Source organism: Brassica napus, chromosome C3 (assembly GCF_020379485.1).
Source record: "Brassica napus cultivar Da-Ae chromosome C3, Da-Ae, whole genome shotgun sequence".
NCBI lineage: Eukaryota > Viridiplantae > Streptophyta > Magnoliopsida > Brassicales > Brassicaceae > Brassica > Brassica napus.
In genome coordinates this window covers 41,144,484-41,165,955 of record NC_063446.1, presented here as the reverse complement: position 1 = coordinate 41,165,955, position 21,472 = coordinate 41,144,484, and the positions used below count along the sequence as shown (strand labels likewise).

Sequence of the window (21,472 nt, the reverse complement as noted above, 5' to 3'; positions counted from 1 at the left end):
GGTTTAGGATTAACCCTAAGCTTTAGAATTTAATGTTTAAGGTTTTTAATTTGGTTGTAGCGCATTAATAATGTCAAATTTGTTTTTAACAATTAAGATTATTTTCTGTTTTTTTTTGTAAATCGAATATGACGTATCATATTTTTATTGGTTCTCATTTTTGTAAATGGAATATGAAAATAATATTATTTTTTCCTCAGGAGATGAACCAAAAAAACTCTAAAAACATATTGATATGAATATGATATTTAATTTCCGAATAGTAAAAAATTAATTCGCATTATGACGATATACCTGAGAAAACAAATATGGCAGGCAATAATTCAGAAAATGGACAAAAAAATAAAGAACCTGCAAAAAAAAGGGTAAGAGGTTAATCACATAATCGTCTTTTAATGTCGGTTTTTAATCAAGTAACATGATATGTTTTTTTTGTTGTAGTATTCATAGTATAAATGTCAAATATCCAGATATCAAATGTTATATCCAGTTTTCAAATTATAATTTATATATATGATTGACTAAATTATTTATCAATTTTTTTAATACTTTATTCGGATACATTTTAATAACATGTAAGCCGAGGAAATTTACAATAATATAGCAATGATTTATAGATGTATATTTATATATTAATTGATTTAATATTACCGGATATACGGTAACAAATCTGATTAAATATATTTATAATGGGTTTGAATCAACAAATGGTTGTAGATCTATATACTTATTCTTGTGACATATTTTTTTTTTAAAGCAGTAGTATTCAAGATATATATGTTAAATATCCACCAGGTATTTATTCTTCTATCCAGTTGTTTTGTACAAGAAGACTACGACGCTCTGTCTCCATCGTTAACGACTGATTATGGCGAATCGTAGTCACTGTGGCAATCCTCCGGAGCCACCAATTAAATTTAAAGGACTAAATATATGCAAAGAAAAAAAAACATCTCTGAGATCTCTATAATAATGTAATGGCACCTAACAATAAAACACAATATATATAAGAATAACTCTAAATTCAAATCACAAGTTCAGCTTATGTAAATTTGAGTCAGTGGTTATAACAAACGGCCACCATCACCATCTCCTTTCTTGGTTTAGTTTCTTAGTCTCATGATTGGTTTGGTTTTGGTGCCAAAACTCTAAAACGCCAACCGTCCAGTGAACCTACACTCTGAGATACGTCTGTCTATGGCTGAATTTATCGAGTTCATCTGCAACCATTTAAAAAAATGGAAACGGTACCAAACTTTGCAAACTTGAATGAAAAATAAAAGAAGCTGGCTTGGCTTGATACCAAATTTGTTTGAGTGTGATCTTGTGGAACCAATCAACACAATTTCATTCAATAGAAGACATGAGCAAATAGATACATAATGAAGAACTAGCCGATACAAAGACAGTGTTCTTTACTACTTATTGCAACTATTAACTGAAACTATAAAGGATTGAGTGAACCAGAACTAAGGATTGAGTAGAAGGGTGTACACAAGTACGATGGCCTTGCCTCTATCATCAACGGTCTTGTCCAATAAGCAATCCTTGTCTTAGGAGAAAGTTAAAGCAATATTGTTGTCTTGTTGTGCCAATATTCACTTGTTTTTGTACATAAAGATTAAGAAAGAAAGAAAAATCCAAACTTTGATAAGCAAAATCAAACAATAATTGAGAATCAAGAATCACAAAGGTGAGATTTTTATGCATCAGGACACAAAGTTAATAAAACCAAAATCATAAAAGCAATGAGATATGTACTCAAGAATGGACAGAAAACCTCAACGGATGACCGTGAAGTTCTTGCTTACCTTATCTCCTGTTCCCGTGACCCAAATTGTATCTCTCGCTTTAAGAAAGAAAAACCCAAAGAAGATTATCATCACTCTCCTCTCTATCTATGTGATTGCTTCAGCTGCAACACGAGTTACTGGGTTAGGTAGGATTAGCAAACTCCTTCACGAGATCATTGGCGCCTTCGAATACAGCTTGGAGATTAAAAAGAGGAAGAAAGACCGGATCGGAAAAATCATCTTTTGAGTAAACTCGCTCGTGCCGAGTCGACTCAATGAGTTGGGCTCGAGTTCGGGGGAGTTGGCTGGTGGTGACTCGGTGGATGAAGGACGTTGTGGTGAAGAAGAAACAGAGAAGAAGAAAGGATTTGTTGAAAAGTTTATCAATTTTGTTAGTCAGAAATTTTCTGGGTATTTGGGGATCAGTTTTGTGTTCTTTTCATTATCAAAGTAAAAGAAACCTGGAACGGAATGATATAATTAATTAAAATTTTAACTGAAAATAAGAAGAAGAAGATCAAATCAGTGAGAGATGGAAAGAGAGAGAGAGAATAACGAAGAAAGCGTTGGAGAGATTTTGTTTTTGTTTTTTTCTTAATTTCTGTTAATATTATTAAAAATAAAAATATATTTGTCAAGATGCAGGTCTTCCGGTTACTAAACTACATGTTGACAGACAAGGAAATAGAGATATAATGGGTATTATGAAAAAAAACAATGTCATTGCTATATACCTAATTAAATAAGTTTTCTATTATGAACTAGATTGTGGATGACTCATAACCAAGAGATTATGATTTGTAATCTTTCTATTATCTATGACGGTGTAATCTCCTATATAAGGAACCTCTATGTTATGAATAAAGATAGACTTTTCCATTACTTTTATAACATGTTATCAGCACGAAACTCTAAATCCCTAAGCTAAGAAACCAAATCGAAAAACTCCTAAAACCCTAACCCTAGCCGCGACCCGACGAACCCTAATTCCCGATCGCGTCTCTTGCATCCCAACCGAGGCGTTCACGATCCGATAGCCTCAGCTCGCGATCCGTTTCAGCTCAACACTCAGACGACCTCAGCCTCAGCTCGCATCCCGGACGGCCCGTGTTCCCGATCCGATGTTCGCGACTTGACCCATTCCAGCTCGTGTCTCCGATCAACTTCAATCCGCGCGTGTCCAGCTCGCAGTCAGCACGCACCCGACGATCAAGGCGTTCCCGATCAGCTTGTGTCCAGCTCGCGGATAGCTCGCGTTTGTTCCTGTTCGTATTGCAGCTCGCGGTTCATCCTTGTTGGTGGTCCGGTTTCAACAATCATCTAGGTTAAAAGGTAATTCGAAATCTAAGAACCTATGATCGAATTTGGATTGTTTGATAAAGAATAAAACCCTAAAATCCTAATCTTTCTGATAAAAGCCATAGGATAATAGATCAAACCCTAATGAGTAAATCGAAGCTCAAAAGTTCGATACCCCAAACCCTAAATCGAGATTGATCTATTGATCAATTAAAATCAAAATCTTTGATGGTTTTGAATCTCAAAACAATCTTCTTTGATCAAAGATCAAAATAGAAACCCTAAACCCTAATTTGAAAATCGGTTTTGATTGTTTGAATTTGAATCTTGATTGATTGTTTTGATCACCTAGAACTATTGCTAAGATTGTTTAAACTCGAATTTGGTATTGAATTGATTGAAACCCTAATATTGATAGCATTGATAGTTTTAAATTAAAATCACTAAGACCATATCATCTCGTGGCCGTGCGGCCTTGTTGCATTCATACCTAACTTGATCACATTGATTGATTGCAATTACACTTAGAACCTTATGCTAGGATGGTATTGAGTTGAAATCAAATAAGCCGTGTGATTGTTCTTTGACTTAGCTGAGAAGTTTTGATTGCATCATGAACTGATAGAAATCATCTATGCTAGGATTGCAATGAACTTAATGCATTAAACCGAACTGATTGCATTCATAGCCGTGCGGCTTTTTATCTGTCTTGGCCGAGAGGCTTCATTGTTGGCCGTGAGGCTTCCTCGTTGGCCGTTAAGGCTTATTGCTTTGTTTGATCATTAGAATTGCTAAATTATGTAATCTATGATTTGAGATGTCGAAAATCAACCTAGATTTTGCTGCCCTAAATCTCTCTAGAGATAATTATTTACGGTGGACATTGGATACAAAGATTATCCTAAGGTCAAAAAGACTTGGTGAATGTATCATAGAAGGCAATAATGCCAATGAGAAAAATTGATACATGGCAATATTAATTATTAGTCATCATCTTATTAACAGTCTCAAAGATCAGTATCTGACTATAGAGAATCCTCTAGACCTTTGGACAGAGTTAAAAGTCGAGATATGATCACCAAAGAACGGTGTTATTACCAAATGCCCTATTTGATTGGAGGAATCCCAAAATCCAGGACTATAAGTCCGTGGATGAGTCTATTGCTAGCTGGGTAAAATAATGGATTACTGATGAGAAACAGTGAATTGAGACCTCCTGGATTAACCCCATTACCTGATACCAATAAGGCCGCAGAAAAAAAAAAAAAGGTTACCACGTCCAGAATGATAGACCACACGGTCATGGACGTGGAGGGTGGAAAGGACGTGGCCATGGCCACTATAACACATTTGACCGTGGGAATCACTATGGCAGATGCCGTGGGTATCAACCCAATTTGATCCATGGTCAAGGCAGTGGCTGTGGTATATCCTTTAAACCACAAAGCTCGACCAAATCAGTGTGCCATAGATGTGGAACGGGGAACCATTGGCCTAAGATATGAAGGACTCCCAAACATTTTTGTGACTATCAAAGAGAGTCTAAAAGGGAAGAATCCTGAAACTCACTTGGTCTATAAAGATGGTGAAAATAATTTCGAACATGATCAAAATAATCTTATGGAATATGAGACTTATGATTGCCTAAAAGAATCAAGTTGATAATCTGATTTCGACATCAAACTTGTGTGATTGCTTTGCTTGTATGATTTCTCTGATTTTTATCTCCTTGAATTTATTTCTATTACATTGTCTGCTTAGATTAAATGAATGAATGATTTTTCTATATGAGTACACTGAAAAACGCCAATATAAGTACTAAAGCAGGTATCACCAGTCTGAAAGAAGACTATGGCTAGGCTAATATATTATTGCATAAGGGTATGCATCTAGAAATCAGTGATGCCTTATATTCACCCAGCTCTAAGAGCAAGAGCAGCCTATTGAGTTTTAAAGATATAAGAATGAATGATTTCCATATTGAAACAATTGGCGAAGGAAACAAAGAGTTCCATCAGATATATGTATAAAATCGCCCAAGGCCATAATAAGTCCTCTAGACTATATCTGCATTCTTTACTGACCTAGACTATGCATAGATCAGTATGATAGAGGCTAAAGACCTGCGAAAATATACACTTTATGGCACGACCGGATTGACCATCCTGGTCCAAACATGATGCAAAAATTGATATTCAAAAGGCACACATTAAAAGATAAGAAGAGTTATCCCAAAGAATGTCACGTGTGTAGCATGTACACAAGGGAAACTCATTAGGCCATCACCAGTAAAACGGCTACGAGCCCCTTTTTCATAAATAAAGACTATATGTCTAGATAATACTGGTGAATACATGTCTCAAGCATTTAAATGATTATGGTATGTCCATGGGGGTAAGTGTGGACAATTCTGTGATACATGTCCATACCAAGAACGGCTTGGCCGAAATCTTTTAAAACGCAAATAGCTGATTGATATACCATAACTTATCAGGTCAAAACTCTCATTCACAGCTTGAGCCACACGAAATTTACATGCACCTAAGTTAATACGCATCAGGCCATTTAGTGAGCATAGATATCCCCTATCACAATTATTAACGGGTCAAGAGCCAGACATACCCCATCATAAGACATTTGGATGTGCTGTCTATGTATTAATTGCTCCACCACAGAGAACTAAGATGTGACCTCAAAAGGAGGATGAGGATATATGTTGGATATGATTCTCCCACAATAATAAAGTACTTTGAGCCAACTATGGGTGATTATATTTGAGGCCAGGTACACGGATTATTTTAAAACCAGGAGGAGAAAAAAATAATAAAGTTGGTAAAAGAATGGTAAAAGAAATAGAATGTAATCAACCATCATTGTCTTGGCAAGATCCTCGGACTAAAGAATGTGAAATAGATGTCCAAAGATTATACATTTACAAAGCTAGCTAATCAAATGCCAGACAAATTTTCTGACCCGAAAAAGAATAACTAAGTCATATATAAACCAGCTTGTAAAGCACCAACGAATTTGATGTCCAAGAAGAGACACAGTCAAGTTGCTACAGAGTCTAGACAACGTATCAAACGTGGTAGACCAAATAGGTTCCAAAAGATAAGAATCCTCGGAAACAAAAGAAATGTGCAGAGAATGATAATCAAAATCCAAATCCGAGGTTGCTAAGGAAACCATCCCAGACATGGAGATAAGGCCGGCCGACTCTAAGGTACAGGTACCAAACAATGTAGCTTGGGACGCCAAGCTGCAAAGTATTAAAGGTCCTGATAATAATGAATCTCAATCGATTATATCATGTCTGGAACATAATGGAACCAATAAGGAATGCCGACATAAGATGATTTATTTGCATACAAGGTAGCACTTGAATTTATGAATATAAGCGAGGATCATGAACCCACGTCAATATAAGAGTGCGCACTCGTAGAACAGATTGGATTGAATGGAAACGTGGGGTTAAATAGTTTAAGGAAGAAATGCGTATTTGGCCATATGATTAAGAAGCCATATGATGTTAAAACCAGTGGATATAAATGGGTCTTGTGAGGAATAGAAATCGTGAGATATAAAGCTGATGTTGCACAAGGATTCTCACAAAGACCAGTAATATATTATGAGCAGACATACTTCCATGTGGTGGATGCAACTACTTTTAGATTTCTCATAAGTCTGGCTATATAAGAGAGAAAATTAGACTTGCAGCAAGTTGATGTAGTGACTGCATATTTATATGGTCCACTGGATAATGAAAGTACTAGAGGGTATTGAGCTGAAAGTACAACAAGTTCTCGAGAACAATATTGATAATCATCAAAGTATATGATCTGAATATCCTAGGAACCTCTGGATACAATTTCCTAAACAGTTGAATATCTCAAGAAAGAGTTTGAGATGAAAGATCTTGGAAAACAAAGTTTTGTTTGGGATTACAGCTTGAGTACATTAACAATGAAATCCTTGTGCATCAAATAGTATATACAGAAAAGGGTACTCAAGAGATTTAATATGGACCAGTCTCACCCGTTACATGGGCGTGAGATCACTTGTTTTGGACACTGATCCATTCAGTCCAAAGGTGCACGATAAAGAAGTCTATTTAGTCCTGAGATGGGCGATGCAAAAGTCTTGTTTTAAACACTGATCTGATTGGTCCATAAGAAGGACGATGAAGAAGCCTTTGATTTTGGTTTATTTTATACTAACCATCCCAAAGAGGGTTTATTTGGTTTTGTTGATTTGTTTTCAGACAGGTTATGTTTTACACAAGGTGATACACGCATATCACAGCAACATCATCCAAGATTTTGTGTGTGTGTATTTGAGGTCGATGACTCAATATGTTCGATCAGATTGTGGCACGGACGATGGTAAAGAAGAACCAACTATCATGTTCGAGGACGAATCATATTTTGACAAAATTTTCATCACCCATAGATTGCAGAAAATTGGAGAGGTCCAAGGGACCTTCAGTAATGTCCAAATCAGGGGGAGTAGTGTGTTGTACTATTTTTTCTTCACCATGGTTTTGTCCCAATTGAGTTTTCCTGGTAAGGTTTTAATGAGGCAACATTAAAACATATTACAAGCTCTAAATGGTTATAGCATCCAAATGGGAGTGTTATGAATCAGATTGTGGATGGTTCATAACCAAGAGATTATGATTTGTAATATTTTCATTTATCTACGACGGTGTAATCTCTATTTTTTTTAAGTAGGGATTGAAAATAAATATTTTATGTGAGCGAAAATTTTGATCAAACTTTTTTTTTTTTTTGGAACGCTAAGATTCCAAACGTGTTTTTAAGTTTATAACTTAAATAAGTGTTTTTAGGTTTAATCACATCCCTTATATACTAAAGCGCAAGTCGTTTGGCGAATCAGAGACTGTCAAATGGAAAAACTTAAAATAAACAATAAAAAAACAGAAAAGAATTGAATTTCTTTTTGCATCCTACTTTTATGTAATTCAGATTTTCATCTACTCTTCTTCCTATTTTTTCTCAAAAATCTAAATCCAAGTTAACTTGATACTCGAAAACGGTTTTCTTCATCTTCTATATAAATTGCAAACATACACTACTATGTTTTTTTACTTTGCATCTCTGACAAACAAAATTTATACCCCGGCCTCTTCAATATTTTTTGGTTTTCATTTGTTGTTAAATTATCAAAACGAAGAACTGCATCACGTTATCAAAGGAAGAAGTAAGTGTTTCATTGTTATCAAATTTATGTTTCTTGCAACAATAATATAAAAGTGTACGTTATCAATCTTATCCATGTGCAACCATAATCAATGTGAGTTTCCTTTGGCTTACAATATAAATCTGGATATCAATTTTTGAATCTGTTTCTCTCAATTATATTTTAAAATATTCTACTGCATATTTTCTATAGATGGAGAGAACAAATGTTAAAGAAGATGACAAGAACCTGGAACTCTGCTCAACCATCTCAATATTTGATGAATCATTGACAACACAAAACATGAGATAAAGGTGTGAAGGGGTTAAACGTGAGATAAAGGTGCTTAGTGGGTGAAATATCTAGTTATATAAAAAAGAGTTTGAATCCCTCCTAGACTATACACGTCGGCAGCCACGTCATTAATTCGCGCGCTGACAAGCCAACACGTGTTCCAGTTAAGTGAAACGCAACACTTCACTAAACTATTTGTTACGTGGGTTTTTATTTGACATGGGCCTTCTTTTTGTTCGATTATGCCACTCCATTAATGTGTATTTTCAATTGGAAACGCGGCGTTGAATGTCTTAGGGTTTTTTTTGCTTCATCTCCGCCATTCGAGAATGAGACAGAACTAGAGTTCTAAGAGATGTTTCAGCTTCTTATTGTTAATTTCTACCAGTTACAGATTCCCCATCTTAAATTCCTTCTAAAATCATCACTCACGATCTACCTTTGAGTTCTTCATGCAAGGCGGTGTGATCTCGATTATAAAATGGTAAGCTTTTTCTATGAAAACCATCTTCTAATTCCCTGTAAACAAGACAATAGACTTATATCCAGAAAATGGCTAACCAGCGATCTTTCTTGGTTGCAAGTTGTGAGCTTTCAGTATCTTGTGCATTGACTTTTTCCTTTACGTGTGATTTGTGAACATTAGCTACCGAGGATTTTGGTAAGTTAGATAGGAAGATTAAGTTGACTGAATCCATTCTCGAAAGCATACCCTGCACATTCATATTGTTTATTGATATTCATGTGAACATGCGACTGATTGTTTTTTTTTGAACAAAAACTTTGCAAAAAAGTTTAAAGCTTTGACTGTGAAAGATTCTTCGTTCTGTGTATACCTTGCCACACTTATGTAAGCTGTATAACTGATTGCTTTAACTCCGATGTTATCTTATACTTTTTTTCTCTTTGTTTTTGTTCTCTGTTTCTTTTTGTGTGAATCTAATTGATAAAAATGTTCCTCTTGGACATGTAGATGGGTTTTCTGACTGGTGCTCGAAGCCTTGAAGATTTACCTCTGGTATATTGATTTCTCTTTATGAAAAAATTACTCTTCTAAAAGGATGAGAGCAGGTATCTAAATTCTTTAGCTTTTGAATATTTTTAGTTGTTGAATCTTTTACTGGTTTCTGCTTTGTAGCTCTCAAGCTGTTTTGATGGTCGTTACATGTTTTTGGATTTTGCAGTTTTCAGTTTTCAGAAAATGATCATGCTGTTGGAAGCTCAATAGAGAGCTAGAAGATGCAGAGCAAAAGGTCACGGAAATTAGGAAGAAGATAACAACGTGTGTGAGTTGTCTATGATACAAGAACCGGTAACTAATGGGGGAAAGAAGCTATGAGTTGATAACATCAATGCTGACAGTGGTTTTTCTGAGACAGATTATCCTGGTGACGATATTCCTGGAGCTGGAGCTGTGACAACAAAGCTCTCTTAAGGTGTGACCACTGACCAGGGACCTTTTGTATACCAAGCTTATACGGAGAATCACATCATCCATGGCACTACCAATAGGTCCATAAATACGAAGCACTCGGTTGTGGTCGATGGTTCAGACACGGAGGAGATTTCTAGGTTATTTAATTTTTGTAAGATGATCTACCGTAGAAGACATCATGCCGTATCATTTTATTAGAACAACACAACTTTTCCTTTGCTGCCTCTTTGTTTGAATTCGCTTTTGACCATTACCTTATGTGCATGTTCTCCCAACATATCAACCATATTTTTTAATTATGTTGAGATCTTTACTCTTGTGGTGTTATCAAATTCTTTTGTTAGTTGCCAAACACCTCTTCTTCTGTTTTTATTCGAACTGAAATTGACTTGGAAGGTAATCTACTCAGTTTCTAATGGACGCCATTTATAAAACATCAAAACATTTTTTTATAAAGAAAACAGAAACAACTCCAATGGCTTTGGATAAGGGTTTCACTAAACACGATTAAAAAAAAAATGATAAACACCAATTTCATATACTAAGAAGATAAAATAAGTTAGAAACCTTTTTGTATTCAAGAAAAAGAAGGAAGAAACCTATTTAATATCAGATTAAGAGCTTGATTGGTTTTCCCGCTATCACCCGCAAACGCAGCTTTTGCGATTGGTAGCGGTTGACAGCGTTTCGAAACAATCATACAAACCGCTACAAATCGCTTCAAATCGCTCCGAACCTCTTAAAATCAAAAGCTGGTTCCAGCTAGCGTTTGCGGTTGCGGGAAGATAATTTTTTTTTCTTTTTCTTTTTAAAACCATATAAATACAAAAATAAAAATAAAAATAAAATTTTTAAAATGGAATTATAAAAATGCTAAAATATATCTATTATATTTTAATTAATATTATAAAATTTTAAAATAAAAATATTTTCTATAATTTAAAAAAATTAAAACTATAACTTTGAAAATATAATTTACATATTTATTATAATATTATGATTTTTGATATTTTTATAATTATATAAAATGTAAATATTGTTAATTTATTATTTAACTGCTGCTGTATTTGGTAGTTAACCAGTCATAAGTATCCCGCAAACGCACTAATTTCTAACCGCAGAACCAGTCGTACAAATCTTTTAGAACCGCTAGAAACCGCAACCACCCGCATCCGCAAACGCCCACAGCCGCAACCGCAACCGCTGCGTTTGAACCAGTCAGACCCTAAGTTACTGCTTGACGAATCTAATAAAGAAAAAAAAAAACAAAATATGCCACCCGACAAAAAAAGAAAAATATCTTACCAAAAGATAAAATATTTAAATACATTTTACATTTGATAAAAAATAATTTTCATATATATATATATTTTATCCATGAATAATCCAGTTCGGTTCAGTATAAAATGGGATTTAAGAAATCGGTCCAATATATTATTTATTACTGAATAATATGACCGGTAGAAAGGACTTCCAAATTTTTCCATGCACGAATATTTCTTTGAGTCACCAGCGAGACTTTTTTTGTTGACACAGCTTGCATTTCAAAATCTGATCGTACGGATTTGAGATTTTTTGCAAAAAAAATCTAAAATAAAAAGAAAGATTTGTACTTGGAAAAAAAAAGTTTTAAAGTCGACACATGCTGCTGAGTCTCCAGTGTCTGTGAATAATACTGAAGATAATTTGAAATAGTAACAGACGATCGGTTCATCCCTTGATATTAGTTGGAAGGTATTTCAAATTCGGGATCAGACTGTATGATAACCAGTCCACTCTATAGCACTAAGTGCATTCTTTCCGAGACCGACTGGATCAGCCGATAGGATTTACACAAAAAAAAATTTTAAAAACAAAAAAATAGATTTAGATTAAGATTACAACTTACAACACCTATTGGTTAAATGTTTCTTTGTTAAAAATAGTCAAAATGACAAGTCATTAGAAAGTTAAATTTGAACAAATTTAAAACAATAAAATTCTAATAATTAATTAAGTTTTTGATTTCTTAAATAAATAGTCAAATAGACAAATTATCATCTTAAAAATATAAAAATTAACTTTATATTTAGTTCAAAATGAATTAAACATTTAAATATATTTTAATTGTTTGTATATTTGTTTACCCGCCCGTAGGGCGGGTTTTGCCCTAGTATGTTCATATTTAATCTTAAAATCGTGTCAGTTATTGTCAAATTGCTTTCTTTTTTCTTAAGAAATCTAAGTTCATATTCTATTAATTTTAAAATAGTGGGTTATTTTCAAATGGCTTCAAGTATAAGTTAAAAATCATAATATATGTTAGTATATTTTAACTACTTACTCACGCTAAATATCTCACACTTGTTTTTTTGGAGCATTAAAATATTGATATTATTTTTAATAATTTTTTTTTCTATGTCATAATTTATCATAATTTTATTGTTTTTCAAATTACTTCTATTCAAAATACAAAAGTATATTTTATGAAAGATTTATTTCCAAGGCAAATACAAAAAAATTGAATGAATCAAGTATAATTTTTCTTAACAATGTTTTTATGTGTTGTTCATATCTCAATTAGATAACATAAAATGCTTACAAACATATATCATCATATATATTTTTAAAACAACATCAGATATTCTGTAAAACGTTTCCAGCTTATTTTTTTAAAAAATTACCTATGTGACAATGTTTATAGGATGTGTAAAAAATTATAAATTTATATGGTTTAGAATAATGATAAAATAAATTAAAATTTAATAGATTTGACCCACGGGAATACACTAGTCTTATTTTTAAGTTATAAACTTTTAAAACGTGACGTCAGAAAATAAAGAAAGGTTCAAACGTGTGAGCAGATATAAAGGTCAAAACTTTTTTTAATTAAAAAAAAAAGGAAATAAAAGAGAAAATCGAGGGGCACCTCGTCAGTAACGCGGTTTGGGTAGACCCTACTAGACACGCAAACGCCACCACACCGAGAAAACTTCACAACACCAATTCCCCCCCCCACTCGACTCTGTCTCTATCTGCTAACCAAAAGATTTTGCATAGTCTCTCTTTTGTCTTCCTTTTAAGTTTTTCGTCTGAAAGAAGCTGGTGGTGTTGTGGTAGGGAAGAGAGGTTGCTAGATAGTTCCAATATACGGGTCTTGCTATCAGATTTAGAAAACTTCCGTTACACTTTTTTGTTTGTTTGTTAGTTATAAATACATCTTTCTTATAGGAAATATAGGTTCTGATTTATCCCAAAAGAGGTTTTTGTAAATGGTTGAAGCTCTCTGTGAATTTCGACGGCTCTTGTTGAATTCGTGGTGGGTATGTCGCACAAGAGGGAGTTTGAAACTGGGAAAGCTCGGGTTGAAGGTGGCTCAACCCCGGAGGATAAGCGTAGAAGATTCAAAAGGTACTACCCCTTTTTCTCATCTTCTTAGGCTGTGCCTGTAATAATAAATCAATCGATTGGATATGCTATGGATGATATAAGCTAGCATGATTTAGAGTCTAAAAGTTTTGATCTTTTATTATCCCATGGCTGTGAACAAGAACAGATTTCGTTTAAGACAAACTAAGGATCTATGTGTACGATATGTAACCATGGATTCTTTAGGCTGATTACATGTGAATGGTTTGGGAGGAGACTAGTTGTTGTGTTTGTGGATTGAAAGTGACAGTTAAGTTTGGTTTTGACTAAACAAAGTGTGGCACTTTTCTAGGGAGATAAACTGGATTGGAACACAGACGTCTTCAACTCCTCACACTGCTAGCACTATATAATGTTTATAAAAGTTTTAGATTTTTCTAAGTCAGTGTAACCCATCTACTATGAACTCTCATATATGTTTTTTTTTTTTTAAATCCAAAAATGTAGTGTGGTTCAGGAGGTAATGAGATTGCAAACCGTCAAGCATTTTCTCGAACCCGTTTTGGAGCCCTTAATCCGTAAAGTGGTACGTTTCGTGTTAGTAATCTATCTAACAAGTAATTGTTTTAGCTATATATTACTCCCTCCGTTCAAATTATATGATGTTCTAAAAGGTTTATGTTCTTCCAAAATAATAAGATGTTTCCAAGTTTTAAGGTTAACTTTATTGGAAACTGTTCGCCCAATTAGATTGTACCGTCTTTTTTTATAATTTGTTGAATGATTTTAAAACTATATCTTTAAAGGTGATTTTCTAAAGGAATGTAAGTTTCTTAAATCTTCGTGCACTAAGCCAGAACATCATATATTATGAAACGGAGGAAGTATATATAAATATTCATTGGAACAGGTAAAAGAAGAAGTTGAATTGGCTCTTGCAAAGCATCTAACAGGCATCAAATGGTAAACCTGCCTTTTCAAATTAAACATTAGATTTTTTTTTATCTGGCTGTTCTCTAATAAACAACTTTCTTCCCACTCAGGATTTGTGAGAAAGATATTCATCCTTTGGAATCAAGGAACCTACAGCTGAAGTTCTTGAACAATCTATCGCTTCCTGTGTTTACTTCAGCTCGGATAGAAGGTGATGAAGGCCAAGCCATAAGTATTGGACTAATTGATCCTTCAACTGGTCAAATTGTCTCCTCAGGTCCGGCATCATCTGCAAAGCTCGAGATTTGTGTTGTTGAGGGTGATTTTGAGAGTCATAGCGGTTGGACAGCTGAGGATTTCAGGAACAACATTGTAAAAGAGAGAGAAGGAAAGAAACCTCTGCTCAGTGGGAATGTATTTGTGGTTCTTAGTGATGGCATCGGTGTTATGGATGAAGTTTCACTTACCGATAACTCTAGCTGGACTAGGAGCAGGAAGTTCAGACTAGGGGTGCGAATGGTGGATCAATTTGAGTTTGTCAAGGTTAGAGAGGCAATCACTGAGTCCTTCGTTGTAAGGGATCACCGAGGAGAATGTAAGTATTACTTTCTTAGTTTTCCTTCTCTCAAAATATGTATCATTGAGCAAACGTTATTGAATATCTTCTTGCTTTTTCTTGTAGTGTATAGAAAGCATCATCCTCCTTCTCTGTTCGATGAGGTATGGAGATTGGAAAAGATAGGGAAAGATGGAGCCTTCCACAAACGACTCAACTATTCAAATATAAACACTGTCAAGGATTTTCTAACACATTTCCATCTAAACTCTCCAAAACTCCGGCAAGTAAGATTTGTCTTCCTTCCTCTAAACGGTTATGTAACTAAGGCTATAGACCTAATGATGAAGACTAATGTTCTTGCAGATTCTCGGTAATGGTATGTCTTCAAAGATGTGGGAAATTACTCTGGACCATGCTCGATCCTGTGTTCTTGATAATAGCGTCCATGTGTACCAGCCTCATGGATTTCACAAGGAAACTGCTGTTGTCTTCAATGTAGTAGCTCAAGTTCTTGGACTGCTTGTGGATTTTCAGTATGTTCCTGCTGAGAAGTTATCCGAGACTGAAAAGGTACTGAGATTCCCCTCTCTCTCTCTCTCTCTCTCTACAGATCTTCATAAGCTTGGATTGTTTCTGATTCAGGCTCAAGCTGAGGAGATGGTTATTGCTGCATTGAGTCATATAAATGAAGTAATCTCGTATGACGATGTGTCTTCCATGATGAGGAACTTTCTCAATGTCCCGTCTTCTCAAACCAGTGTTGGGATTGATTACTCCGGTTTGAGTTTAACCAGCATGGACGGTTATGGTTTTGTGCCAAACCTTCACAACACAGCAGAAGGTAGTGGCCATGTAGACATGGAAGTTACTCCACAAGGTTTATACGACGACTACAGTCTCTGGAACTGCTCTCAGATTCTTGGCTTAGAAGAACCTCAATCTGATTTGCAGAGTGCGCTTGACGGGTTCATCATGTCAGAGAAGAATGTTGTGGTCGGCAAGGCACATAGCAGAAGGTGGACAAAGCTTTTCAGTGTCTCGAAGTGGCTCTCTGTATTCAAGAATGTTACAGTTAGGAAAAGTCTGAAGTGAGTGAGTTAGTTACAAAGCAAAAAGGAAACGACTCGCCCTGGACGGATTCGTGTGTATATACAGCTTTGTGAATCTCGGGTTTATGGTCGTCCAGAGGCGTTCCAAAGTGTTTCTTATGTTTGCTCTTTACATCTTTGTGTTGAAGATGTTAATATGTTAGGGAAAGCTTCATTTTTGTTGAAGGGTTGAAAACAGTGTCTTTTTGTGTGATCTGTTTGTCAGAAAGTACTGCAAGTAAGTAGAGATACACATCCACTTTTGGACTTGGTTTCTTGTTACTTGGATTATTATATATATTTGTGTTTGCCAGGTTATGTGAAACTACATAAGTTGAATAATTCATTTTCTGAATCAGATGAGTTAGCTTTTTGATTTGAATATAATTCATAAAATAGTCAACTGATAACTTGATCTCGGATACATGTAAATACTTTGTTGTTTGGGTGGAAGCTTCGATTCTGGATAAATGTGCTAAGACCCATGTGGTACGGTTTACGAGAAATCTGATTAAGAGCTTCACTGGGCACAGTTAGATATCCATCACCTTTGTAGTAACTAGTAACCGTGAATGTCATAGGTTTCATTCATACACATGTTCTGTAGATGTGAATGGAAAATGTTTGGCAACTTTAAAACCATCCTCATAACTCTTTAATAGATGTTCTTTGAAATGTCACTACATTGTCTGAAATTTTTCCTCAGTTACTATGAAAAGAAAGTTGCTCTTGAGATGTTACTTGTCCAACTCTTTTGATGAGCTTAGAGCAATATGAAGTCCCTATGTCTATGGAACTGCGACATACATGATTTCAAGTCCTCTTTACTCGGACCTTAATCTTGATTATGCTTTCTTGTGTCCAGCTTGTTTTGTGGATGTTGCTATGATTTCTATGTTAAAGCTGTGATGTATAAAGAAGCTAAGGCTGCAGGAACAGGCTCGTGAGTCTTGTCTTTCTATGCTTTTTTCTTCTTTTCATACATACAATCTCCTAATAATGTTTGTTTACCACTCAATGCTCAAGGCATCTAATAAAGTTGACAAAAAGATAAAGACGTTATCGAGTGAAACAAAACACAGGCTTTTTTCCCCGGTTCGGTGCAGCCAAACTCTACTTTGGGCTTTGCTCTGAGCCCAGTTCAGAAAAAGTCTTCCGGTTCATTCGGTGTAGATCGGATCTCAAACCGAACTCTAGATTCTATTACCAGAAGTGATTATCAACTTAACATATGTACGACTCAACAAGAACATTTCCATCACATTCTGCACAAAACACGCTAATTAGATTAGCAACCAGACTAATAAAAACAAGTAGAAAGAGCTTTCATGCTCCCATTTGATAACATTGGTTCACCAAAGATGTAAATAAAAATATTAGAATACTTAGTTGAACTACCTTGACAAGGGTACGTATAACAAAGAAGGCCATCAAACTAAGTTACTTTTTGCTTCGTTTGCACATATTTGATGTTTCAAAGCTACCAAGTCATATGTTATATATTATCTACATTTGTCACAAATTCAATCAATCTATGATATTGATAGGTATGCAATTTCTTAAAAGAAAAATCACATTTATAAAAATTAACCATAAGATTGATCTACGATAATCACCTTAACTAATACTCCATATGTTCCTAAATATAAGAAGTTTAGGTAGAAACATACATAATAAGAAAACTATTTTTTGTCTAGAAAACATCATTAAAACTATAAATTAATGGTATTCAACCAATTACAAAATAGACTATTAAAATATGATTGGGTATATAATTTTTAATAAGTAAAAATTATCTAGGAAAATGAAAACATCTTATATATTGGAACATCAAAATTTTGTAAAACATCCTACATTTAGAAACAGAGGGAGTATAAACATGCATCAGAACAATTGAATCGTCATAGTGATACACAACTACTACCTCTATCAAAGAATAGTTTTTAAAATTTTTGTACACCGATTAACCATCTCATTTACCTAAAAACAATAATAGCTATTACTAACCAATAAAAAAATTATACTGCAAAATACAAATGATCTTAAACATCAACATTTATTTTTTACATGAAAACTTAAAAATATCACTTAAAATGAAACACAAAAAAATCTTAAAACACCAGTGAAACGGAGTATGTTCCTAAACATTAAACCTTAAGTAAATACTACTCCCTCCGTTTCATATTAAGTGTCGTTTTAGAAAAAAAATTCTGTTACAAAATAAGTATCGTTTTCGATTTTTGATGCAACATTTATTAATTTTATGCAAAATTTACTCTTCTATTGGTTGAAATATGGTTAGGTGTATAGGTAATAGTGTTTTTTTTATAGGAAATGTACAAAATTAATTGTTTTTTTAATCCGTGTGACGAAACCTAAAACGACACTTATAATGAAACAGATGGAGTATTCCTTCATTAGACAATATCAATTCCATTAAATAGGTCATTTGACTATCCCTTATATTAGAACTTTATCACATTTTACAATAACTATTCTCTTAAATACACCATTTGACTAAATCCATTAACTAGAATATATCGCAGTTGTTGTCAAAAAAAAAGAAAAGAATATATCACAGTTAAAATTTTAAGATTTTAATGATTTGTTCAATAACGATTAACATGTATCAAAACACCATGGCGCGTTTATTTAGACACCTGAGGAAACGGTATCGTTTCGGGTCATCATCATCAACATCATCTCTACTCAACCACCTCACCATAAACGGTATAAAGACAGATCACAGAAGAAAGACACGCAAACAAAACGGTAAAATAAAACCCAAACTGGGGTCACAGAGTCAAAGCTTCCACCACCGACCGAACACAGTCTCAATTAAACTACTATCTTATTATTTACACTAAATGCCACTGCCACCACCTCTCATTCCCCCAGATCCGCCACCGTCTCCGCCGCATCACTAATCGCCGGAAAACACTTTACAAATATCGTAAAAAAAATGGCGAAAAACTCGAAGCAGAACATGTCGGTGCTGCTAACAAAGCTCGGAGAGCGAGACACCTTCACAATGGCGGCACGTGAGCTCGACTTGATGGCGAGACAGATTGATCCCACCTCCGGGAATCTCCAGCCTTTCATCTCCGTCATACTCTCCGCCGACACAGGCGACAAACCGGCGGTTCGCAAGCATTGCATCCACTTGCTCGCCGTCTTGTCCGTCTCTCTCCCTCCCAATTCTCTCTCTCCTTTCCTCTCCAAGATCCTCGCCCGCGTCACGCGCCGCCTCCGCGATCCGGACTCTTCCATCCGCTCGACGTGCGAGGCGGCCGTGTCGGCGATCTCTTCCCGGACGACGAAGCCTCCTTTCGCCTCCGCGTTCATGAAGCCGTTGGCGGAGGCGCTTTTCACGGAGCAGGAGGTGAATGCGCAGATCGGAGCGGCGCTGTGTCTCGCGGCGGCGATTGATGCGGCGGAGGATCCGGATCCGGTGAGGTTAGGGGAGGTGCTGCTTCCTCGGGTGGAGAAGCTGGTGAAGTGTAAGGCTTTTAAGGCGAAGTCGGCGGGAGTGGTTGTGATCGGAAGTGTGATTGGTGCCGGTGGTGTTTCCGGTGGTGGGGGATTGAAAGGGCTTGTGGATTGCTTGGTTAGTTTCTTGAGTAGCGAAGATTGGGCGGCGAGGAAAGCCGCCGCTGAAGCTTTGGGGAAGTTAGCGACGGTGGAGAGGAATGGCTTAGGAGAGTTCAAAGCTAAGTCTTTGAAGATCTTCGAAAGCAAGAGATACGACAAGGTTTAGTTTTTTTGTTTTTGTTTTTATTATGCTTTGTTTGGTCAAAGCATGATCACAAGTTTTGATTATGTGTGTTTAGGTGAAAGCTGTGAGAGATGTGATGAATCAGATGATGGAGGCGTGGAGACAAGTCCCTGATTTGTCTGAAGAGGTTTCTCCCCCAAGATCTAATACTTCTTCTAAAGGTATCTTTCCTCTACCATTAGATCTTTAGCTAAATTAGGAAACTTTTTGTTGTTGTTTAGTACTTACTATTCTTGGTTTAAGATCTTAGCTTTGTTACTTGATTTTTAGGTGATGCAAGTGATGGGCGATACCCTTTATCAGGCTCTAGAGCTGCATCAACACCTGGTAAACCAAGAACGACTCCACCGGGGAGCTCACTAGCCACCACGGCTAGGAAACGGACTAACATAAAGAGCAGTGATCAGAAGAAAACAAGTTCAGTACCATCGCGTGTTAAATCAAGCGTGAGGAGAAGATTGGACTGGAAAGCTGGAGGAGAGCCTCTTGCAGAAGAGTATCATGAACATAATCAGAATACAAAGGAAGTGAGTCAGTCTAATCACGAGAAGATGCAGAAGCTAGGAAGTGTTGGTAGTTCTCTTACTGGCAATCCCCCACTATCTGCTGCTACAGGACATCATCATGTCTTGTCTGAAAACCAGAACAGTAGTAATAACTGCAAAGGGTTTGAAGATATGTCTCTGATCCGTAGTCAGCTTGTTCAGATTGAACAACAGCAATCCAATCTAATGGATCTTCTTCAGGTAGCAATGAATCCATGACGATGATCTTTCTTGCATTTCCGTACTAGTACCTGAAACTCAGTTTGTGTTTTTTTAATTTCTTTAGAGATTTGTGGGAAGCTCGCAAAATGGAATGCGTGCTCTGGAAACTAGAGTTCACGGCCTAGAAATTGCGATGGATGAGATATCTTATGACTTGGCAGTTTCAAATGGGAGGATGAGTAACGGTTCAGGCAGAAACAGCTGTTGTCTCATTCCTCCTGGAAGTTTCGTTAGATCCAAATTCTGGAAGAAACCAGAGCAGCAGCAGTATTCAGCATCGAGGCTGGCCACTTATAGGAACAGGAATGCACAAACCATGGGGACTCGAGACTCCAGGCAGCGGTTCAATGGTGCTGCGGGATTTATAGTCAACCCATTAGCTGAAGTTCGACCAGATCATGGATCTGCAGGTTATACAAGTTTTTGTTATATTCAGTTCTTGTGTTTAGTCATTAACATGACTAATAATACTTGTTTGATTGTTTTGCAGGTATTCCTCACAATTAAAAGGAAGAAGAGAAAACAAAAACTTCAAAGATTCTCTGAGACTTAGAAACCACTGTGTGAGAATGTGGTGATTCATACTAATTACCAAGTTATACTACATTAGTAGTACTACTACTACCCTAAGCTCGCAACCATTTTAGTATTTCTTCTTTCTTCAAAATATGTTGTGTACTAAAATCCTTAAAGAAAATTAGATGGTGATGAAGATATTCAATATATGTGTGAAATTTATGATGATATGTTGCTTTTCTTGTCAGAGTTTGCGTTATGATGTAAATGAGTCAGTTTTCATGTCGTATATTTACAAACGATGATTTGCTAAAATCTGTAACAATTGTATGTTTCTTTTGTTTTGTTCTTGGTGAGTTCAGACAATATACTAAAACACTTGCCTAAAAAAATTTTGATTATTAAGTAGCTGCCTAACTTGTGGTAGGTAAATTCACGGGTTAGATAATTGAAGTGGTTGGCAACT

At 35.6% G+C, this 21,472-nt stretch overlaps 2 protein-coding genes and 2 long non-coding RNA genes across 5 annotated transcripts; 3 read left to right on the top strand and 1 right to left on the bottom strand.

Annotated features, from left to right (window-relative positions):
- Positions 1-1,327: 1,327 nt before the first annotated feature.
- LOC106437416 lies at positions 1,328-3,873 on the bottom strand. Its single transcript, XR_001287258.3, has 2 exons — positions 1,812-3,873; positions 1,328-1,601 (listed from the first exon to the last, which is right to left on the bottom strand). It is a non-coding gene; the product is annotated as an uncharacterized LOC106437416 (long non-coding RNA).
- A 3,920-nt stretch (positions 3,874-7,793) lies between these two features.
- On the top strand, positions 7,794-10,319 carry LOC125583964. The gene is made up of 4 exons (XR_007320973.1): positions 7,794-8,312; positions 8,505-9,069; positions 9,559-9,656; positions 9,770-10,319. It is a non-coding gene; the product is annotated as an uncharacterized LOC125583964 (long non-coding RNA).
- Positions 10,320-12,939: 2,620 nt separating this feature from the next.
- On the top strand, positions 12,940-16,266 carry LOC106437421 (calmodulin-binding protein 60 A). Of its 2 annotated transcripts, none has more exons than XM_048751599.1 (7): positions 12,940-13,410; positions 13,876-13,954; positions 14,279-14,331; positions 14,412-14,896; positions 14,984-15,144; positions 15,224-15,430; positions 15,503-16,266. In XM_048751599.1, the coding sequence occupies exons 1-7, from the start codon at positions 13,325-13,327 to the stop codon at positions 15,950-15,952; spliced, it is 1,521 nt and encodes a 506-aa protein (XP_048607556.1). In that variant the 5' UTR covers positions 12,940-13,324; the 3' UTR covers positions 15,953-16,266. The 2 variants fall into 2 exon arrangements, with proteins under 2 accessions (XP_048607556.1, XP_048607555.1); XM_048751598.1 differs by having other exon boundaries at positions 13,003-13,128; positions 13,231-13,410; positions 15,224-16,266.
- Positions 16,267-18,687: 2,421 nt separating this feature from the next.
- On the top strand, positions 18,688-21,354 carry LOC106437441 (TORTIFOLIA1-like protein 3). The gene is made up of 5 exons (XM_013878337.3): positions 18,688-19,699; positions 19,779-19,884; positions 19,994-20,469; positions 20,555-20,900; positions 20,981-21,354. Exons 1-5 carry the CDS (start codon positions 18,911-18,913, stop codon positions 20,995-20,997), a joined length of 1,734 nt encoding a protein of 577 aa, XP_013733791.1. The 5' UTR covers positions 18,688-18,910; the 3' UTR covers positions 20,998-21,354.
- The last annotated feature ends 118 nt before the right edge of the window (positions 21,355-21,472 follow it).

Excerpts from the sequence above, each read along its gene's own strand:
- LOC106437421 (XM_048751598.1), top strand. The coding sequence starts at position 13,325 with ATGTCGCACAAGAGGGAGTTTGAAACTGGGAAAGCTCGGGTTGAAGGT. Across the intron at positions 13,411-13,875 it reads AAGCGTAGAAGATTCAAAAG|TGTGGTTCAGGAGGTAATGA; the intron begins GTACTACCCCTT and ends CCAAAAATGTAG. Across the intron at positions 13,955-14,278 it reads AGCCCTTAATCCGTAAAGTG|GTAAAAGAAGAAGTTGAATT; the intron begins GTACGTTTCGTG and ends TCATTGGAACAG.
- LOC106437441 (XM_013878337.3), top strand. The coding sequence starts at position 18,911 with ATGGCGAAAAACTCGAAGCAGAACATGTCGGTGCTGCTAACAAAGCTC. Across the intron at positions 19,885-19,993 it reads ATCTAATACTTCTTCTAAAG|GTGATGCAAGTGATGGGCGA; the intron begins GTATCTTTCCTC and ends CTTGATTTTTAG. Across the intron at positions 20,470-20,554 it reads ATCTAATGGATCTTCTTCAG|AGATTTGTGGGAAGCTCGCA; the intron begins GTAGCAATGAAT and ends TAATTTCTTTAG.